Source organism: Terrapene carolina, unplaced genomic scaffold, assembly GCF_002925995.2.
Source record: "Terrapene carolina triunguis isolate 2854851 unplaced genomic scaffold, T_m_triunguis-2.0 Scaffold33356, whole genome shotgun sequence".
Classification (NCBI taxonomy): domain Eukaryota; kingdom Metazoa; phylum Chordata; order Testudines; family Emydidae; genus Terrapene; species Terrapene triunguis.
The window spans coordinates 2,666,943-2,685,788 of record NW_020697707.1 but is presented as its reverse complement, the minus strand read 5'-3'; the positions used below and the strand labels follow the sequence as shown (position 1 = coordinate 2,685,788).

At 42.6% G+C, this 18,846-nt stretch overlaps 1 protein-coding gene across 1 annotated transcript in view; it reads left to right on the top strand.

Moving 5' to 3' along the window:
* LOC113409439 (GPI ethanolamine phosphate transferase 2-like) overlaps window positions 1-18,846 on the top strand; it is a 121,201-nt gene that overhangs the window by 22,073 nt on the left and 80,282 nt on the right. Inside the window, exons 5-6 of the mRNA XM_026663352.1 lie at window positions 4,273-4,414; window positions 9,136-9,348. Coding sequence (XP_026519137.1) covers window positions 4,273-4,414; window positions 9,136-9,348 — 355 coding nt within the window. The remainder of the gene's footprint in view (window positions 1-4,272; window positions 4,415-9,135; window positions 9,349-18,846) is intronic.

Sequence of the window (18,846 nt, the reverse complement as noted above, 5' to 3'; positions counted from 1 at the left end):
CAAAAATGAGGAAATGAAGTTAAAGCATCTAACAGAACTCCACTGAAAGCTGCTACTTTGCTACTAGAACCATCATGTGCTAGGACTCCTGGGGTTATTCTGTGCCAAAAAGTTAAAAATTCTGCGTACCATATTTTATTTGTCAAAATAACACTATCATCATGCCAGTTTCACTCATTTTGGTAATTTATTTCAAAATACCTGTCAGCAAGTATGTCTGTAACAATACAGACAACAAAAAAGATTCAGGAAATGTTTTTTGACAAATAGATTCCTTACTAGGCATCTTAATACAAAATTTTGAGTAATAATTCATTTAATCCACAATACAGAAATGTGTTTCCTGCACCCTTTGGAAGCAGTGAAAAGGCTTGGGGGAGTCAGGGGTAATGGAGGAGCTGAGGGAGAGGAAAATAATTGCTTGGGAAGGAGCCTGGGAGTGAACTTGGAGGGTTGTTTGGTGTGGGTGGGAGAAGTATGGAACAGTTTGGGGGTTTTTGGGGGGGAGGGATTGTTCTAGAGTTGGGGAGCCTCCTCCATGTAGACGCTGGTTGACTCCTAGCCTCTCCCATTCAGTCAGGCACATCTGCCCCTGTCCCCATGTGTCCCTGCATCTCCACTCCCCATTCAGCCAGACATAGCTGCCCCTGCCCCCTTGTGGTCCTGCATCCTCACACCCATTCAGCCCCGGCTCAATGTTAGCCTCCCACTAGCTCCTGTGCTCCTGCCCCAGTCTGTCCTCCCCACTAGCCCATCTGTGTGACCCCCCCCCCCCAGCAGCCTTGTGTGCCCTGCTCTGTCCGTCCACCCCATATGTTGTGCCTCCTCACCTGACTCCGCAGGCAGGGCGCTGCGAGGAAGGCAGCCTCCCTCTCCGCAGCTGCTCTGGCCTGAGAGCCAGCTGCCCTCTCTTCTGGTGTTGCATCAGCCCCTGGTAGGCAAAAGGTGTAACTACAGCATGATCCCTCTTGCAGCTTTCCTTTGCCTTCCTTTCAGAATCAATTATTCAGCAGGGGAGGGGGAAATCTGTAGGGAACATTAATTCTGCGCTTGTGTAGTGGCGCAGAATTCCCCCAGTAGTACATTACTGTAGACATACTGCAACCTTAACTCTGTCCCAGCAGGAATGCCAGTTTCCCAGCACTTCAACACCAGCACCACCACAAATAGCTCTGCCTTCATCACCTCTATCCTTTCTGCACAGTTCTGGGGAATCACACTCCTTAATACATGGCGTGGGAGGGGAAAGTGGGTGCTGGAAAGCTGTTACCCTTACTGGGGCAGAGTTATGGTGGTGTATTGTCTGTGGTGAAGTTTGTTTCTAGGTGGAGGAACTGAGAGTATATACGGTTGAATGACTTGACTTCATTTCCTTGCTCTTATGCTTTTGTTGATATGATGTGTAATGAAATTTGAACTGACAGTTTATGTATTTTCCAGTCTTAAGATTGAGAGGATCTCTAGCCAAAACAGTGTCTACTTTCACAAAGCCCAGGATTTTTGTGGAAGTGCCCAGCAAAAAAGTCAAAATCCTCAAAGCTACCTAGTTGGCTCAGGAGCGCCACTAAAATAAAAGGGACACTTTCACAAAGAATCCCTTCATCATGAAAGTAGTTGCTGCTTTGAAGATTTTCCTCTGTAACACAGCACAAATGCTCATGGACTAGAAAAACAATTTCCTTCCACTCTATAAGGCCCCTGTTTTAGGCAGAGGGCACAGCTGGAAGCATGTGACAAACAGGGCCGGCTCTGGCTTTTTTGCCGCCCTAGGCAAAAAAGCCAGCGGCTGCCCCCCCCCCATTGCGGCAGGGGCTCTCCGCTCTCCCTGGCGGCCAGAGAGCCCCCGGCAGCCAGAGCGCCGGGAGGAGGGCAGCAAGCCCGGCCGGGGCCCCGCTCTCCCCACAGGCCGGAGCACAGGGGAGGGCGGCGAGCCCGCTGCGTATCCGCTCTCCCTGGCGGCCGGAGCGCCGCGGGGAGGGCGGCGAGCCCAGTCGCGGCCCTGCTCTCGGGCCGGGGCGCCCCGCCGTGCCGCCCCCCTCCAGGCGCCGCCCCAAGCACATGCTTGGTGGGCTGGTGCCTGGAGCCGGCCCTGGTGACAAAAGCCAATATTATACTGCAATCCTAATGTTCAAAAGTGCAGCTGATTTTTTTCTGAAAACGAAAGTTGTGTGTTCTACTTAGGTGGTTTTTTGTTGTTGTTTTTTTTGGTTGACTCCAAGGCTAGTAGTTTCGGAAAGGCTCTCCTCCACAGCAACGCCTCCGTTCACGAAGAACAGGACTAACTCCTGAGCTAGCTGATTACTCTAAAAGATCCTAGTATTTGTTAGAGTAGCTATTGTTTTGTCTCGGATCCTTTTCTCTTTTGAAACCATTCATTTGGCTCAAGAGCTCCACGCTTGATTTGGCCGACCAGTTTAATCACATCCAGAATCATCAGCATGGTAGCTGTTGTTTTTAGGGTGACCAGACGTCCCGATAAAATTGGGACTGTCCCAATATTTAGGCGTTTGTCCCGCGTCCCGAGCAATGTTTGGTGGGGACGCAATTTGTCCCAATATTTTGCACTCCTGGTGTGTTTTTTTTCCCCCTCCGCCGGTGGGACTCCGTTGTTGTTGTTTTTTTTGCTCTGCCGCCGGGACCCCGCCGCCCCCCATGTGTCCCAATATTTTCTTCTTCCCATCTGGTCACCCTAGTTGTTTTCAGGAAGATCATTATTTCCATGAAACGGAGTTTATTCAGGAATGGAGTTGCTGAACCTGAAGTATGGTTTCATGAAAAACATAACTTCTCAATGCAGTAGTTAATCCTTTGTTGAAAGTCTTCTAATGCTCACAAGTGCCCCTGAACTGGTAACATGCAGTTTGTGCGCACTGCTTTAGCCTTCAACTTTGGATGCAGGAAAAGTTACTGAGAGCATAAAATAAAGTAGTGTTACACTCTTTAATTGTTATAAAGATTTCTGCATACAGCATCAAAGAGAAGTAGCTATTGTAAATCAAGTTTTCTGTTAGCACTTAAGGATTCAGTTATAAGGTTTTTTTGGGTAAATAATAGTATAACCCCAGAAAGACTCCCAAACTCTGTATGTACAATTTTTCAGTTTTATGTTTATATTTTAAGCTAGAAGGACCCAAAAAATCCTGAGACTCAAAACCGACTTCTTAAGATCAATTTTTAATTGATTAGAACTCAAGCATATTGATTTTCTCTAAGGTTTATCAAAATTCACGCTTGGTTTAGTTTTTGGTGTGAAAGTATCTGCCCCACATTTTCATCAGAGGTTGAACTATTTTCAGTGCAAAATAGAAAACCGACCTTCCATATGGTGTTGGAATGGCCTGGCATAATTCATTAATAGATAACCAATAGAGTTGTTAATATGCAAATATAACCCTAAAAGCTTTAGGACTTTTTGAAAAATATAAAACTTATAAAACCACTTACTCAAACAGAGCAAGTATTGCATTTATCATTGGAGACTACAAATATACCATGTCTGATTTTTACATTAAGGACAAAATAACTTTTCTTCAGTTTTTATTTTAATTTATTAGCTCAACTCATTGGAGGGTTTCACTTAAACTCCCTCTGCTTCTCCCCTCCCACAACAAAAATAAATCGTGTCGGATATCTGCCTGAAGACATCTGAGTCATGAGTGAATGGAAAGAGGATATTGGAATGTAAATACCTTCTAAAAGTTCATTAGACTTCACCTTGATTTTAGGTTCTTGTCCTAATATACAATACATGATTAATATTGACGATTACTTGTTCTGCTAATTCAGTCTGTGTGTCCTTCGAATCTATTTAAATCCTGTTGTTTTTTTTTTCTTACCAGGAGATACAGACTAGATTATATCATCTTTAATTCCTTTATGAACTCTTAAATCCTGATGGGGTACTCCTTGATTTTCTAGCAACATTGTCAAGAGGCTGACTAGACCTTGATCAGTTTTTCTCTTTTGGAAAACAAACAAACAAAAACATTACGTTAAGAAGTAAGTTTTTTCCTCTGCTATCCTTGCTTTAAGACTTCAAAATTAAGGAAAAGAGTGGAAGCAGTGTCAAAATCCGGCATGCTGGCAGTGTACCTGTACTGCAGGCAGCAGTTGCTGAGTGCATCTCTGCTAACCTGCTCTGGAAGCAGAGCCATTTTAAAAACAAATTATTAGAGGAAATATTTTTATTAAAATGGTAAAAATAATAAAATTATTCTGAAGCATGTGCATGTCTGATATTACTGAAGCCTTTTTTTTTCCTGCGAGTTGCAGGAAGAAGAATCTTCTTTGCCCAACTTACTTATTGTGTGTGGTGATCATGGGATGTCCGAAACAGGCAGTCATGGAGGTTCCTCAGAGGAAGAAGTTCAGACACCTCTGCTATTTATCAGCTCTGCTTTTGAAAAGAGAAATGGTAAGTGTCACAGATCCTAGCGAGTGCTCCTTTCTGGCCACCCACTAGGACTGCTGTGAGTAGGGTCACCATATGTCTGGGTTTTCCCAGATACGACCTACCTCTTCTTTTGGTCCTCTGATCTCTGTCCAAGCAGATTTTTGAAATGTGAACAAGTGTCCATAATTTCTTCTTGCTCATCCTTTTTCCAACATTGATTCTGGTAGAACTGCAATTCCTGATGTGCCCTAATAGCAGCATGTGTGTTTACTGGTTTACCACCCTTACTTCCGCGCTGCTGCTGGTGGCGGCGCTGCCTTCAGAGCTGGGCAACTGGAGAACAGCAGCTGTTGGCTGGGTGCTCAGTTTCCCCAGCTCCAGTTCATCCTCTGAGTCCCTTTATAGACTCCTGCTGGGGTCGCCTGCTTCTTTTGTTGTGCCTTTATGTAATTTTCCACAGCTGTCAAACCCCCTTCCCTTTCGACAAGGGGAAGAAGTGTCTTCCATCTAGAACAAACCCATTGTCCCAAGATGCTTTACTCTGAATAGATAGTTGTTGAGTGCAGATCACTTACCATTATCTCTGGCCTGGTGAAGACATGACACAATCATGCTAATTCATGGTGGATCCACATACACGTAGGCTTTCCTTGACACGGTAACTTCATGATACAATTTCATAAAATATCCACACTTCAGAAGTGGTACAGACAGAACCCCCACTTTGTCACGGTAAGGATTGAAGAATTTCAGTCTTATTGTATTAAAAAAACCTATTCAGAACTGTATGATTGTAGGTGATTTTTAAAGTCTTTTAGAATATGCTTTCATCTCTAGTTTAGTTCATAATGGCTCTAAACTTTCAGGTTCAAAGCTTTGTTATACATTGGTGTAGAGCGTTAAGTTACATAAGACACTTTCTCTTTACAGACAGTTTAACAAGGTTTTGCGTTAGTAGAGAAATAAACTGTAACGCATTGGCCATGTGTGTTTACTATCCTTGGTGTGCATTGATGTCCTGCTAAAACATGACCTCTGTGTTTTAGCCTCTTAAGAAACAATCTGTTTTCCATGTGGCCATCACTTTAGGACTGGCTAACTTCCTAAAGGATTCAGGAGTCTATTAAAGGGGTCTTCTCTGAAGAGGTAGGCTGATTATTGGCCACTAGGAGACAAGATTGGAACTGAATTCCTGCTTGAAGTGAGTTCTGCCTAACCTAGCCTTTCCCTGAGAAGAACTTCTTCCTGCCCTTCTCTTGTGCCCCAGATCAGTGGTGGGGGAGTAAATGTCCATTCCTGGTCTGAGTGGGAAGATTAAAGACTGGAGTGGTGGTGTTGGGGAGAGAAGTGGAGCTCTTGCTGTAGAGGCGCAAGAGGTTGAAATACTGACAATGTGGATGCCTGGCTCCAATCCCTGAATGCAGAATGCTGAGCATGAGTGTAGTCATTCTTTTGGTCAAGTTTCTAATTGTACAGCACTAAAGGTTTTTCTGATTGACACCACATTCCACTGTGAAAAGTGCATTGATCCATAGTAAGAGGAAAAGGGAGGGAATGTCATAGTGGCTTGTTTGTGTTTATAAAGATATTTATTCTATGGTTTGCATAACTTTTAATTACATTCAAACACTTTGTCCAAATAATCAATTAAATTAAGTTACAGTGAGATAAATTTGCTCTTCCATATCACTCTGTCCCCTGGCTCCCACCACCCATTTGCTATGACATCTGACTTTCTTGCTTTTAAATCTTGCCCTCAGATACTTGGCTTAGTCCTCTTGCTGGAGGTTACTTCAGCACAGCTGATGCACTTCCATCTGCAGAGCTGGTGTCCAGCTGATGCACTCAACACTGTGTCAACAAGGGCAGTTGGGTTGCTTTCAGATATTGAAATAACCAAATCAAGAGCTGATTGTTGCTCCCAGTTACATTTTATCAATGTCAGCTGCATGACACCTTGAAGAGCCTTGTGAAATTATGGCATTTTGTCCCTTGATATTTGTGTTACTAATAGTGAGTCTTGCAACTCATATGTAGCTTTCCCTTGCTATCTGTTCTCTCTCTAGTTGGAATTTTAGTCACTCTTTTTTTAAATGGTCTTACTCTTGCAAATGAGCAAATAATTCAGGCTATGTTTAATTTGGTAGATCTGGTTTATGCAAATTGGGTAATCCTACTGGCAGTTATATTTGAATTAGTGTGCTGGTCAAGTATTACTTGTGTAACCTATTAGGGAGATGCAAATCCCAATTGCTACTAAATAAGTTTGGTATAATCTACATATCAACCAGTTGTTACCAATCAAGTATACCAGTGGGTAACTTTTTGTCTTTAATGACATTCTGAAAGTTGCTGAGACTAGCGTGCAAGGATTACATGAAAGAAGATTTAAGGATTGTAGGTGGCATTTTGAATGAGCATGGGAATAAATAGGAACGGTCTGTGACATTCTGCTTAGGACTCCCAGAACTGTAAGCCACTGTTATCCCTCTGTCTCAGCAAATGAGAGCTTTGTTGCTGCTAAACTATGCATCAGGCCCCTGACCAGCAGCCTGTCTGCCTTGCCAGCAAACTCCTCAAGGCTCTGCCAGTTTAAATCTTGCCTTACAGGTAACAATCTGTGAACATGAGTTCCCCAGAGATGTCTCCCTGCAGTGTCCATTCTCTCTCGCTGAACACCCACAGAAATTGTTTCCTGCCTCCAGACACATCAGTCTGTTAGATTTGCTGAAGACTCTCACGTAGTTCAATATAACAGTGCTGAGATGGTTTGTAGTAAAACTAAGAAAAAGTTTATTAATGAGGAACAGAGGCCATGTCTACACTTCCACTTATGTCGGCAAAACCTATGTCGCTCAGGGGTGTGAGAAAAGCACCCCCCCCAGGGACATACGTTTTGCTAGCATAAGTGCTCGTATGCACAGCATTATGTTGGTTGGAGACACTCTCCTGCCTACATAGCTACCACCTCTCATTTAGGTGGTTTTATTATGTCGACGGGAGAGCTCTCTCCTGTAGGCATAGTGCAGCTACACGAGCGGCTTTACAGTGGCACAACTGTATCAGTACAACTGTGCTGCTGTAAACTTGCTAGTGTAGACATGACCAGAGATTTAAGTGATTCTAAGCAAGAATAAAAGACAGTTACGGTTACAAACAAAACATGTTTTCAGTCACTAAAACTTAATTTTAGCAAGTTACAATCTTTACACAAGCAGGTTTCTCACTTAGATCAAGTTACCAGCAGCTCCTGCCTTTCAGGCCAAGAGAATCCCCTGTTCATATGCTCAGAGGGTTCTGTTCCCTATGTCTTCTAAGTCATAGCTAACTCCAATGGCTTTTTGCTCCCTTGTATTTTCCAAAGTCCATTGTCTTTGCCTTAAGAGTCAGGGTGATCTGCTGGGAAGCAGGATTCAGACTCTGGGGCCCCCAAGTGTCTGAACTAAGCTGATTTCACATCCTCCTCATAATTTGCTCCTCTTCCGGGTTTGATTACTTTGTTTACCTTCTGTGTAATTGTACACGGAGGGGAGACGGGAGGGGCCGGGGGCTAGCCTCCCCGGCTGGGAGCTCAAGGGCCGGGGAGGACGGTCCTGTGGGCCGTAGTTTGCCCTCCTCTGCTTTAGATACATATTATGGCAACAGTGTGTTGGGGACACTGTGTGTGTGTCAGGCCTGATATAAGTTGCAGTATGGTGGACCCTCTGCCAGTTGGCGTTAAGGGGCTCTTAGGGTCACGCCATCAAAGCAAGACTAAAAATGAGATGAGAACTTCTAATGCTCTTACAAGGAGCTATAAGACTAATAGATACTGTAGTGATCTTTTTTCACGAAGTGTATTTATTTATAGCAAGACCCATCTTGGCTATTCTTGTATACACAAGCACTTCAAGTATCTTTTAAAATGCTGTCATGTAGCTTGCAAGGCGCACACAAGGAAACACTGATAGTTTTCCAAAAAGTCAGAGCCTGACACAGCAAGCGTTTAAGCTCATATGTACGCACACAGTAGCACTTACGTGAGTGAAGTTATTCATGTGTTGAAAGGTCTATGGGATTGGCCTTGAGGCCCTAATCCTGCACGCGGCAGCACGTGATGGTCCCCTGTGCAAAGCCTCATTGAAATCATTAGGCCTGCTTATGTGGAATAGCAGAATTGCAGCCTTAGTTCCTCCTGTTTAAATCTCTTGTGCTTTTTGCCTAGCATGTTGGAGCCCAGATATTAAGTCAGTCTTTGGGTGTCATCTCAATACAGATAAGTTTCAAGAAAACGATGAATATACATTATTTCAAATTATTAGTCACAGAATTTTTTAAATCCGAGAATAGTTCACAGTGTACACTTCAGTGAATGTCACCTCCAACTTCGTTAGTGTTTTATATAGTACAGGGATTGTCATGCACTTTCATAATGTGGACCACAACTTAGTTCCAAGATGGTTTCATGGACCACCCTGTCCTATTCATAATTACATGCATGCTTGCTAAAACTACAATAATTACTAATGTGGAAGAGTAACGTTACGTAAGAATTTAATAACACTTTTGCTGTCCTCTGTTGCGGTGCAGCAGCTGGAAAGGAAGAGGAGCTAGACTGTGACCAACGTTTTTTTTAAGCAGACCCTGGTTTGGGAACATATCTGATCTAGTACATGAGCACATTCAGAGACTACCCAAGCTTGCAGCTCCACCTTCCAAATCAGAATCATTTTGTAATATAAGTATTCTCCTTCTTCTTCTAGGCCCTTTAAAACAGCCAGAACTTGTGCAACAGATGGACTTAGCTGCTACGTTGGCAATAGGTCTTGGCCTGCCAATTTCAAGAAACAATGTTGGGAATATTATACTCTCCATTATAGAAGGGAAACCAATGAGAGAACAACTAAGGTTCTTGCATTTAAATGGGTTCCAGCTTAGTAGACTACTTCAGGAGAACATGCCTACATATGAAAAAGGTAAGTCAATTAAAGTGTCCTGTTTCTCTGTCAGCAGGAGACACTTAAACTTCAATTTGGGGTTTTTAGGAATAAGAACACGACTCACCAGTACAAACTAATAGGTCAGTTGAGGTGAGTTCTGAGAACAGTACATACTAAATTAAGCATATTAGTGTTTGTTATTGCATGCCGTTTTAAATTAAGGTTCATAGATATGGGGTCAAGCTGCTAACCAAAGGGCGAGAGACACGATCAAATAAAGTAGGCATCTCAAGTAAATTCAGATGTGACTGAAGTTCTATATGTAAATCCATGAATTGAGGCACTCTGTGCAGGGGCTACTGACTTACTGATGTAATTAAAGAAATAATACCAAACTTTAGTGTTATGATAGCACATGTTTCTCAATGGAGAAACATTAAAGAAATTAGTAGCTGAGAATATATAGAGGCCTCATTCATCACTGTCAAAGCCAGCATAGAAATCTGTTGCTTGCTACTAGCACCTAGGGTTATTTAAGAGAAGAGACTGTTCTCTAGCAGAGGGGAGAAAACTAAAGCTGTCAAAGAAATGTAGATTTCCCCTCCTCCCACCAACAAAATCCCCAGCATATCAAAGGCAAAGGGAGCATTTGTGTAAGAGACATTATATTTCTTGTACAAGATGCCTCCTTTTGGTCTACCCTCTGCACCCAGTCTTAAGAAATGGCAGATGGTCACAAGTTATGTGTATATATACTCGTTCATGGACAAAAAGGTAGTCAGTGCCCAGTACAGAGAAACAGACCCATGCATAACTTGCTAGCTGTTGGAAAGGATTCAAACACAGCAGTTCAAAATCCGGAACTTTTTGAATCTACTGCAGAGAATTGCTGACTTGGGGTCAAAAAGGCATGACTCTGGCCATAATTATACCATCATGGTAAAAATTTGCAAAGAACAAAAACCTCTTAGTATCAATGATCATCTGTAACCAGTTATCCCCAGTGAATAGCTGGTGCTATGCAATCTCCTGAATGGGATTTCTCAATGTGCTTGCAGAGGCAATGCAAAATTAAGTGTCATTCGTGGATCACACCCAAACGGGTCTTTGTGGGCAGGCAAGTACAAATGTGCTGAAAGCCAGTCCAGTTTTCACTCTCAGCCAATCATGCACACTCACTATGGAAACAATCCTGAATGGAGGAGAGCATACCTAGAGGGTGAATTCCCCAAATCGAAGTACTTATTCCTTCAGCTTACTTGGACAGCTCTATCAGTTGCATGTTTGGAAAAAGAAAACATAGACATGGCCATGTGGGGTCAGACCAGTGGTTCATTGTCCAGTATCGTGTCTGACAGTGGCCAGTAAAGGTGCAAGAGACCCTGTAGTGAGCAGTTATGGCATAACATTCCCTTTGGCAAGTTTCCTCCTACCTCCTGTTAGAGGTTGGCTTCCGAGCTGAAGCACAAGTATCTCTTCCTCCCAAACCTGGGAGTAACCAGAGGTCAAAGCTTCTCTGTGGCAGTGGATATTATGCCCCAGGCACAGAAAGATGTAATGCGTTTCAGGACCATTCATACAAAGGATATAGAAAAGAATTCAGGTCTTCCTCCTACTTCTCCACTGGTCCAGAAGGCATTTCTGTGAACTTCATAGACAGCCCGTGACACCTCCGGGAAAGACTAGACTTTTTATAGCAGGGACCCCATTTCATTAGGACCTGAACCACCTATAATTAACATCCTGTAGCTTTGTACAGTGCTGTTTGTTGTACAGCAATGGGTCCTACAACTAAGCACCATAACAAAGTGGGTAGCTGCCCTTGCTGCTATTAGAGCTTGAGAAACCTTTATGCTCAAGGTAAATTCTTCTTTCCATAATTCCTGGAAAATAGTTATCCCATTTTGTTTCAATCCTTAGCACGCCTTTAGAAGTGGGTGGCATAAATGGGCACTCCAAGAGCAATAAAAAATCTCAAGCATATGAAGTGAACACACCAATTGTTCCTTGTTCATCTCATTCCAACCAAAATGCCAGGCCTTAAGGCCTCAAAGTTGCATCAGGCAAGATGTTAAAATCTTGCACCAGTTTACATGCTAAGTATCTGGGATACCATTCATGGAGGTTTTCAAGATACCTGACAGTGTGGGAGACAAATCTGAGGCTCATCAGAGGAAGTCTTGCAATTTAGGCTTCTATTCCTCTATAGAAGCCTCCTTTGGTAGAAAAAGGTGTGACTGTATTGGATCTCACATACTTTAAGTTACAAGGATTTGCTTTTTAGGGGCAACTTCTGTTTCTGCTGATAATTCTGCCATAATAACGAAGTCTGCTTTATCCTTTATCCCTATGTCTGTGAATCACTGCTCACTGCTTCCCGCTTGTGATGAATGAGAAGAGAAGCTGTGCAGCAGAATGAGAAATTTCTTGCCTGCTAATTTTCTTTCTCTTAGCAGATTCTCTTCTTGTTCAGCCCACTATGGTAGTCTGGTAAATGACTGGAATAGAAAATAATTTTTTTTCTCTAAAGAGAGACTTGAAGGCAATTTATATATTTAGGTTAGTTAATGTAATTTCAAGTTGTCTGAATGCTAATAGGTTGCTGGAGGGCTTCTACAGGTTTTAAAAAATTCTTCTAGTGGCCTGAGTTGAACAGCAGGGCTTAGATCATAAGAACATAAGAACGGCCCTACTGGGTCAGACCAAGGGTCCATCTAGCCCAATATCCTGTCTTCCGACAGTGGTCAGTGCAGGGTGCCCCAGAGGGAATGAACAGAACACGTAATCATCAAGTGATCCATCCCCTGTCTCTCATTCCCAGCTTCTGGCAACTGGAGCCTTGAGTACCAGTTGGATCGCCTCTGAATTCTACAGAGGAGATGCATTTCTTATTTGTGATGGAGAAGCTGCTAACCAAAAATTAGCAGGGATAAGAAACTTTTCATTCAAGGAGGAGATTGGTTGTGAGTTGAAGTTTGCAAACACTGTGTTTTGGCCAGTTAAAAACTATGATGCCTTGAGTAATTTCAGATGATGGATATAAATATAAAGTAACACACTTTTCTAAAAGTAGTCTGAACTTTTCTTGTCCCTTGAGTCCAAAAGCAGTAGGATCTTTTGAAGGGGAAAATGATCAAGGAGTAACTGAGGCTAAGGTAGTGAACTGAAAAAAAATCTGTCCAGTGTGTAGCGTCAGCAATAAATGTATTAAATATGATGCTTGGGTGCCTGAAAAAAGGTAGGTGTGTGTGTGTAGATATGTACGTATATCATCGGGAATTCCTCGAAGTTGAGGATGATTGTCTTTCATGGATTGTCCATTTCAAATGATCTGTGAATCCGTTGATGACTGATAAGGCCTATTCTGGAGCTGCAGACTCTGCCACATTGCAGACGTGTTTCCGAGCAGGGCGGGTGATCTTGGGGTATTAGTTCGGGCCATACCACGCACTCTCTCACATCTGTTCTTCCGTTACATGTAGTCGCATCTAATTTTCAAAGTGCTGAGTTCCCTGTCTCAAGCAGTTCCTCCATTGTTGTCGGTCCTGGGTTATAAATTCCCACAAGTTGACGTTAACGTTGAATTTCCTCCTGTTAGCCTTGAGGACATCCCTGTAACTTTTTTTTTCTGCCCTCCTCTGAGGTTTTTCTGCCTTGGCTGAGTTGAGAGTAGAAGACTTGTTTTGGCAGTCTGGAATCAGGCATCCTGACAAAGTGGCTTGCACAGCGAAGTTGATGATAAATAATAATGGCCTCAATGCTCGTAATATTAGCTTGTGAGAGGACGCTGATGTTCGTGTGTCTATCATCCCATTTGATTGCAGAATGTTATGCATACAGCATTGATACTTCTCCAGCGCCTTAAGATGTGTCATGTATGTTGTCCACCTTTCAGCCCCATACTGTAGGGTGGGGATCACACCGTTTTACAGACCATGAGTTTGGCTTTGGTTCTGATGTCGCAATCTTCAAACACCTTCTTTTTCAGATGACCAAGAACTTGGCTTGCACATTTGAGATGATACTGGATGTCTTCATCAATATCATACCAATGTCTGTGAGAGATGGATTCCAAGATATGGGAAGCGTGCAACATTCCCTAGAGGGTTATTGTGGATCTGTATTGCTGTTGCTGGGAATTGTGCACCAGAAGCTTGCTGATGGAGGACCTTTGTTTTCTGGATGTTAAGTGCCAGTCCCATTTTCTGATATGCTTCAGCAAAGATGTTGATGATGGCTTGAAGATCTGTTTCCGAGTGAGCATGCACTACAGTGTTGTCAGCATACTGAAGCTCGATGACTGAAGTTGGCGATGTTTTGATTCTGGATTGGAAGTGGCCAAAGTTCAACAGTTTGCCATCCATTCAGTAGATTAGCTGCACTCCTACCAGTATCTTATCAGTGATCAAATAAAGCATTGCAGCAAGGAAGATGGAGAAGAATGTCGGGGCAGTGACACGGCCCTGATAAACGCCTGTCTTAACCTTAAAAGGAAGCTGTGGTAGATGCATTACAGAGGATGACAGTTTGTGTGTCATCATGAAGGAGCCGAAGAATGGTGACAAATTTTGGTAGACATCCATACTTTAGAAGGCTTTTCCACAACACTTCTCTGTTAATGGAGTCAAAGGCTTTTGTCAGGTCAATGAATGCCTGGGATAGTGGTCTGTGGTGGTCTCTACATTTTTCCTGCAGCTGGCAAGCTGTGAGGATCATGTCAATAGTGCCTCTAGATGATCTAAACCCACACTGAGATTCAGGAAGAATGTCTTCTGCAAGAGAGAAGAGGCCGGTTCAGGAGAAGTCTTGCGAGTCTTTCCTGCAGTTGCTAACAGAGAAATTCATCTATAATTTCCAAAGTCGGATTCATCTCCTTTTTTGAAAATCGTCACAATCATAGCATCTCTAAATTCAAATAGGATTTTCTCATGGTTCCAGATTTTCAAAGCAAGATTGTGTAGTTGTGAGGTGAGTTCCTCTCCCCCCGCTTGTAAATTTCTGTAGCGATTCCATCAACTCCAGGTGCCTTGTTGTTCTTCATCTGCTTAATAGCTCTGCACACTTCTTCCAGGGTTGGAGGTATTCCAAATTCATCTCTGATCGGGTGTTGTGGGATCAAGGTGAAGACACTGTCATCAACAGCAGAATCCTGATTGAGGAGATCTTTGAAGTGTTGCTTCCAGTGTGCGTTGATGGCTTCCATTTTTTTGATCAACTCCCCTCCATCTTTAGATCTCAGGGGGGTTGGCCTTGGATGCATGGGCCATAAATGGTTTAAACAGCATTAAAGAAGCCATGCATATCATGGGTTTCAGCGAGAAGTTGAAGCTCATTTGATTTATCCAGCCACCATCTGTTCTTCATGTCATTAATTTTTTTGGAACTCTACCTTTGCTTGTTGGTGAGCTGACTTCTTTTGCACAGAGTTGCTGCTGTTCTGCCAGACACAAAAGGTCTTATTTATGATCTGTTTGTAGAATAATATGCCGTCAGCTGCAGTACTGTGTCCTACATTGGTTATTTCATCTTAAAGACAAATGAAAACGAAAAGTGTGTCGTCTTCACATTTTCTTTGGAAGAAGCTATAGTGAGATGGATGGGGGGTAGGGGTACGGAGACATAGCCAGTCTTGCACTAATAGGAGGAGTACACAAGTGTTATCTATCTTCATGTATATTACATCATACAAATTTAATGAACAATATAGGGAAAGTAGATTAGGAACTTACTTTGCTCATAAAATTATATTGAAAGGTGGCACAGAAAACATTCTGACAGCTCTACTTTGTTGTAAGAGCATAGGTATCTGAATAACTCGTTGAAGGACAAAGGAATCTTCAAGCTAAAAATCAATTTTTAGGTACATTAAAGTTAAATGTTAAATGAAAATTCTGAAACTGAACTGCGGAGTTCATCACTTTGAGGGGAAGAGTTAATAGAAACTGACATAGGAGCAATGGAGTGGCTTCTTTTGGAAGAGGGGAGCCCAGACAGTTGATAGAGGACTCTGAACATGCAGTGTCAAGATGGGAAGAAAGAGGAGAGCCTGGAAGGAGTTTAGCTACACATAAACATGTGGTTTGGAGTGAGTGACTTCCTGAACTGAAAGATGACAGCTGTGGGTTGATGGTACACATGAATGCTCACTTCCCAAAGTGTGCATGTTACGAATGACATGCAAGTTGGTTGTTTCTGTACAATGTAAATAACTGTGGGGGAGTGAACTATTTTGCAAAAATACTAGTTTGCTTAAAGCACGATTGCATTTGCTTCAGTGATGAGTTACATTTTAGGCCTAAAACTAAAATGAAACTCTTCAGTTAATGTCTAATATTGACTTTGTTTTAGGTATGTGGATTAAATGAAAACACAAGGGGGGGAGGGATAGCTCAGTGGTTTGAGCATTGGCCTGCTAAACCCAGGGTTGTGAGTTCAGTCCTTGAGGGGGCCACTTAGGGATCTGGGGCAAAAATCTGTCTGGGGATTGGTCCTGCTTTGAGCAGGGGGTTAGACTAGATGACCTCCTGAGGTCCCTTCCAACCTTGATATTCTATGATTTTATGATTCCTAATGGAGTCAAACAATGGTGAAATTGAAGCCACTTTTTATTCTCCGATCCCCTTCTTAGATCTGTCCAGTTTACAATTGGTGCTGGTTGTCACTGGGCCCAAGGAGGAGTTTTGGTAGTTTGATATCAGCCAGATGCCAGGGAAGCCCAGCCATTCTTGTGTCGTAGTCTGAGCGGAAGCCAGGTGTAAAGGATGCTAACATAGTTCTGTGCCGACAAAATATTCCCCTGTGCTTGGGGAATCCATAGAATCAAAAGACTGGAAGGGACCCGGAGAGGTCATCTAGTCCAGTCCCCTGCACTCATGGCAGACTAAGTATTGGCTAGACCATCCCTGACAAGTGTTTGTCTAACCTGCTCTTAAAAATCTCTAATGACAGAGATTCCACAATCTCCCTAGGCAATTTATTCCAGTGCTTAACCACCCTGACAGTTAGGAAGTTTTTCCTAATGTCCAGCCTAAACGTCCCTTGCTGCAATTTAAACACATTGCTTCTTGTCCTATCCTCAGAGGTTAACAAGAACAATTTACCTCCCTCCTTCTTGTAACAACCTTTTATGTACTTGAAAACTGTTATCATGTCCCCTCTTGATCTTCTCTTCTCCAGACAAACCAAACCCAGTTTTTTCAGTCTTCTCTCAGAGGTCATGTTTTCTAGCCCTTGAATCATTTTTGTTGCTCTTCTCTGGATTTTCTCCAATTTGTTTACATCTTTCCTGAAATGTGGCACCCAGAATTGACACAATACTCCAGTTGAGGCCTAATCAGCATGAAGTAGAGCAGATGAATTACCTTTGGTGTCTTGCTTTCAACACTCCTGCTAATACATCCCAGAATGTTGGCTTTTTTTGCAACAGTGTTACACTGCTGACTCATATTTAGCTTGTGGTCCACTATGATTCCCAGATCCCTTTCCGCTGTACTCCTTCTTCCGAGGCAGTCATTTCCCATTTTGTATGAAGACTCTTGTCACTGGGGCAGCTGTTTTTGAGGCAGTGTTTGACCATTGGAGCAGTACAAAGCCACCCAATGTAATGGAAGATGTGGTCATTGAGTGGCCACATACACCCGGTATGCAGAGATCATCTTGGCCTAGATTCCAGGAAGACTTTGTTCCTCCCTGAATCAAAAGGCCTCTTTTCTTCAACTCAGAGGCTAAAAGGCTTGTGTCCTTAATGAGGCCCAGCTGTCAGCCCCTCCCTCCCGACTGACCGCTTATGAACTTCCCTGGGGGACAGATAATTCAAGCTTTGTCCAGGGAAATTCACTAGCCCCTTCCTCCCAGTTTTGGCTGAGGTTTTACATGGATTTCCATTAGTGTGTGTCACTGAAGTGAGTTTTAAGTGTGGATTTGTGTTGAGTGAGCAGGTCTCACTCCAGGGGCAGGATGGATCTAAAGACATAAGCAATAACATGGAAAAGGAACAGGAGAATGGAAGACAAGAGCATGATGAGAAAGGAGGCTCAGGGTGGAGAGAGTGGGAAGAAATGAGAGCTACAGATTAGTCCTCCCCCTTTTTAAGTTAAATAAGACTTTGAAACTCTTTCCTATGATTTATACCATAAAATCGTGTCTTACATAATTATCTCATGGAGCTTGGTCAAAAGCTTGTTTTATATTATTCTTTGAGGCCCTCGATGTTTCAGTGGAAATACAAATGCATTACGTAATGTTACTTCAGTTACTCTAGGAGAGCAATCTTCCTACTGTCAGAAAATGAAATGTCCTAGGGAGCTTGTATAGTGTGTGTGTGTGTGAATGGAAGTACTTAATTCTGAATTAACATGCCTAATTACAGCCACATTAAAGAGCTACCTATTGCTTGAATCCTGCTCTTAACCAGGGGATCTGCAAGACATTGAGACAGCGTAAGCTGCACATTGGGAGTGCATGTTACAAAATCTAGTAAAATAGAACTTGACATGCTCAGTGATCTACAACAAACTGAATTCAGCAGGAGGACCTAAAAGATAAGTGATTAAGGGCCGTGGAAAAAATAACTTCATCTGAAGAAAAGTTAGCCCAGAGTCTTTTAAGGTTATAACCATACCATAATTGCAAATGTAAATGTTTGAACTACCTCAAAAAACTTAAATGAACAAATTGTCTTATGTTTGATGATCATTTTTTTTTCTTGTAAATCTGCTGTATCCAATCCACTATATAGCAGTCAGGAATAAAATCCAACCAGAATTCTTAAATCTCCATGACCCAGATATGTCCACCATAGTGCTGTTACTAATGCATTGAATTTAAGCATTTTCTTCTATCTTTGCTTGAGAAGGTAGGACTTACAGGGCCACAAGGACATTAACCTATATATTAGTTTCTTATATAGCTTCCTTAGAACTGGATTATTTGCAGTTGTCAAATTGTGGTTAGATTCAACTGTTTTTAAAAATAAATTTATTTGGAATAATAAAGATGGAGAATTAATGTTGACATGTTAAAAAATCCAGTGCAAAAATATAAACAATATTGCTCTTAAGCATTGTGACGTTCCCCTCTGGTGTTGGCTGGACCGGTGATGTGCTAGGTCATTCCAATCCTGGACTCTGGGAGCCAAACTTACCCTGCTCTGCTGTGAGAACCCCACTCCTGGGCTGTTCACGCACAATGTTTCATGTCATTGCTGATAAGACACATTTGGGCCGCAATGCAACTGTGAAGAATCACGTCAATTTCCTGCTGATGCTGTTCTGGAATGGTGTGGGCAGAGATTCAGTAGAGGGAGAGAGGAGGTTCCAAAGAAGGAGGCTGGTGAAGGAATAGAATGGAATCTTTTCCTCATTATGTGTACGTGCTTGGACCCTTGGTCACCTTTTCTCAATTCTTCTCCCATCTTCTTTCTGCATCTAGAAGGCTTGGGGTGAGAGGTAAAGTAAGGAGTTCTTGGAGCAGCCAGCACTCCTCTGGGTTCATAAGGAGGAAAGAGAAAGTTTCTTCTCCTTTTCAGCTGCCAGA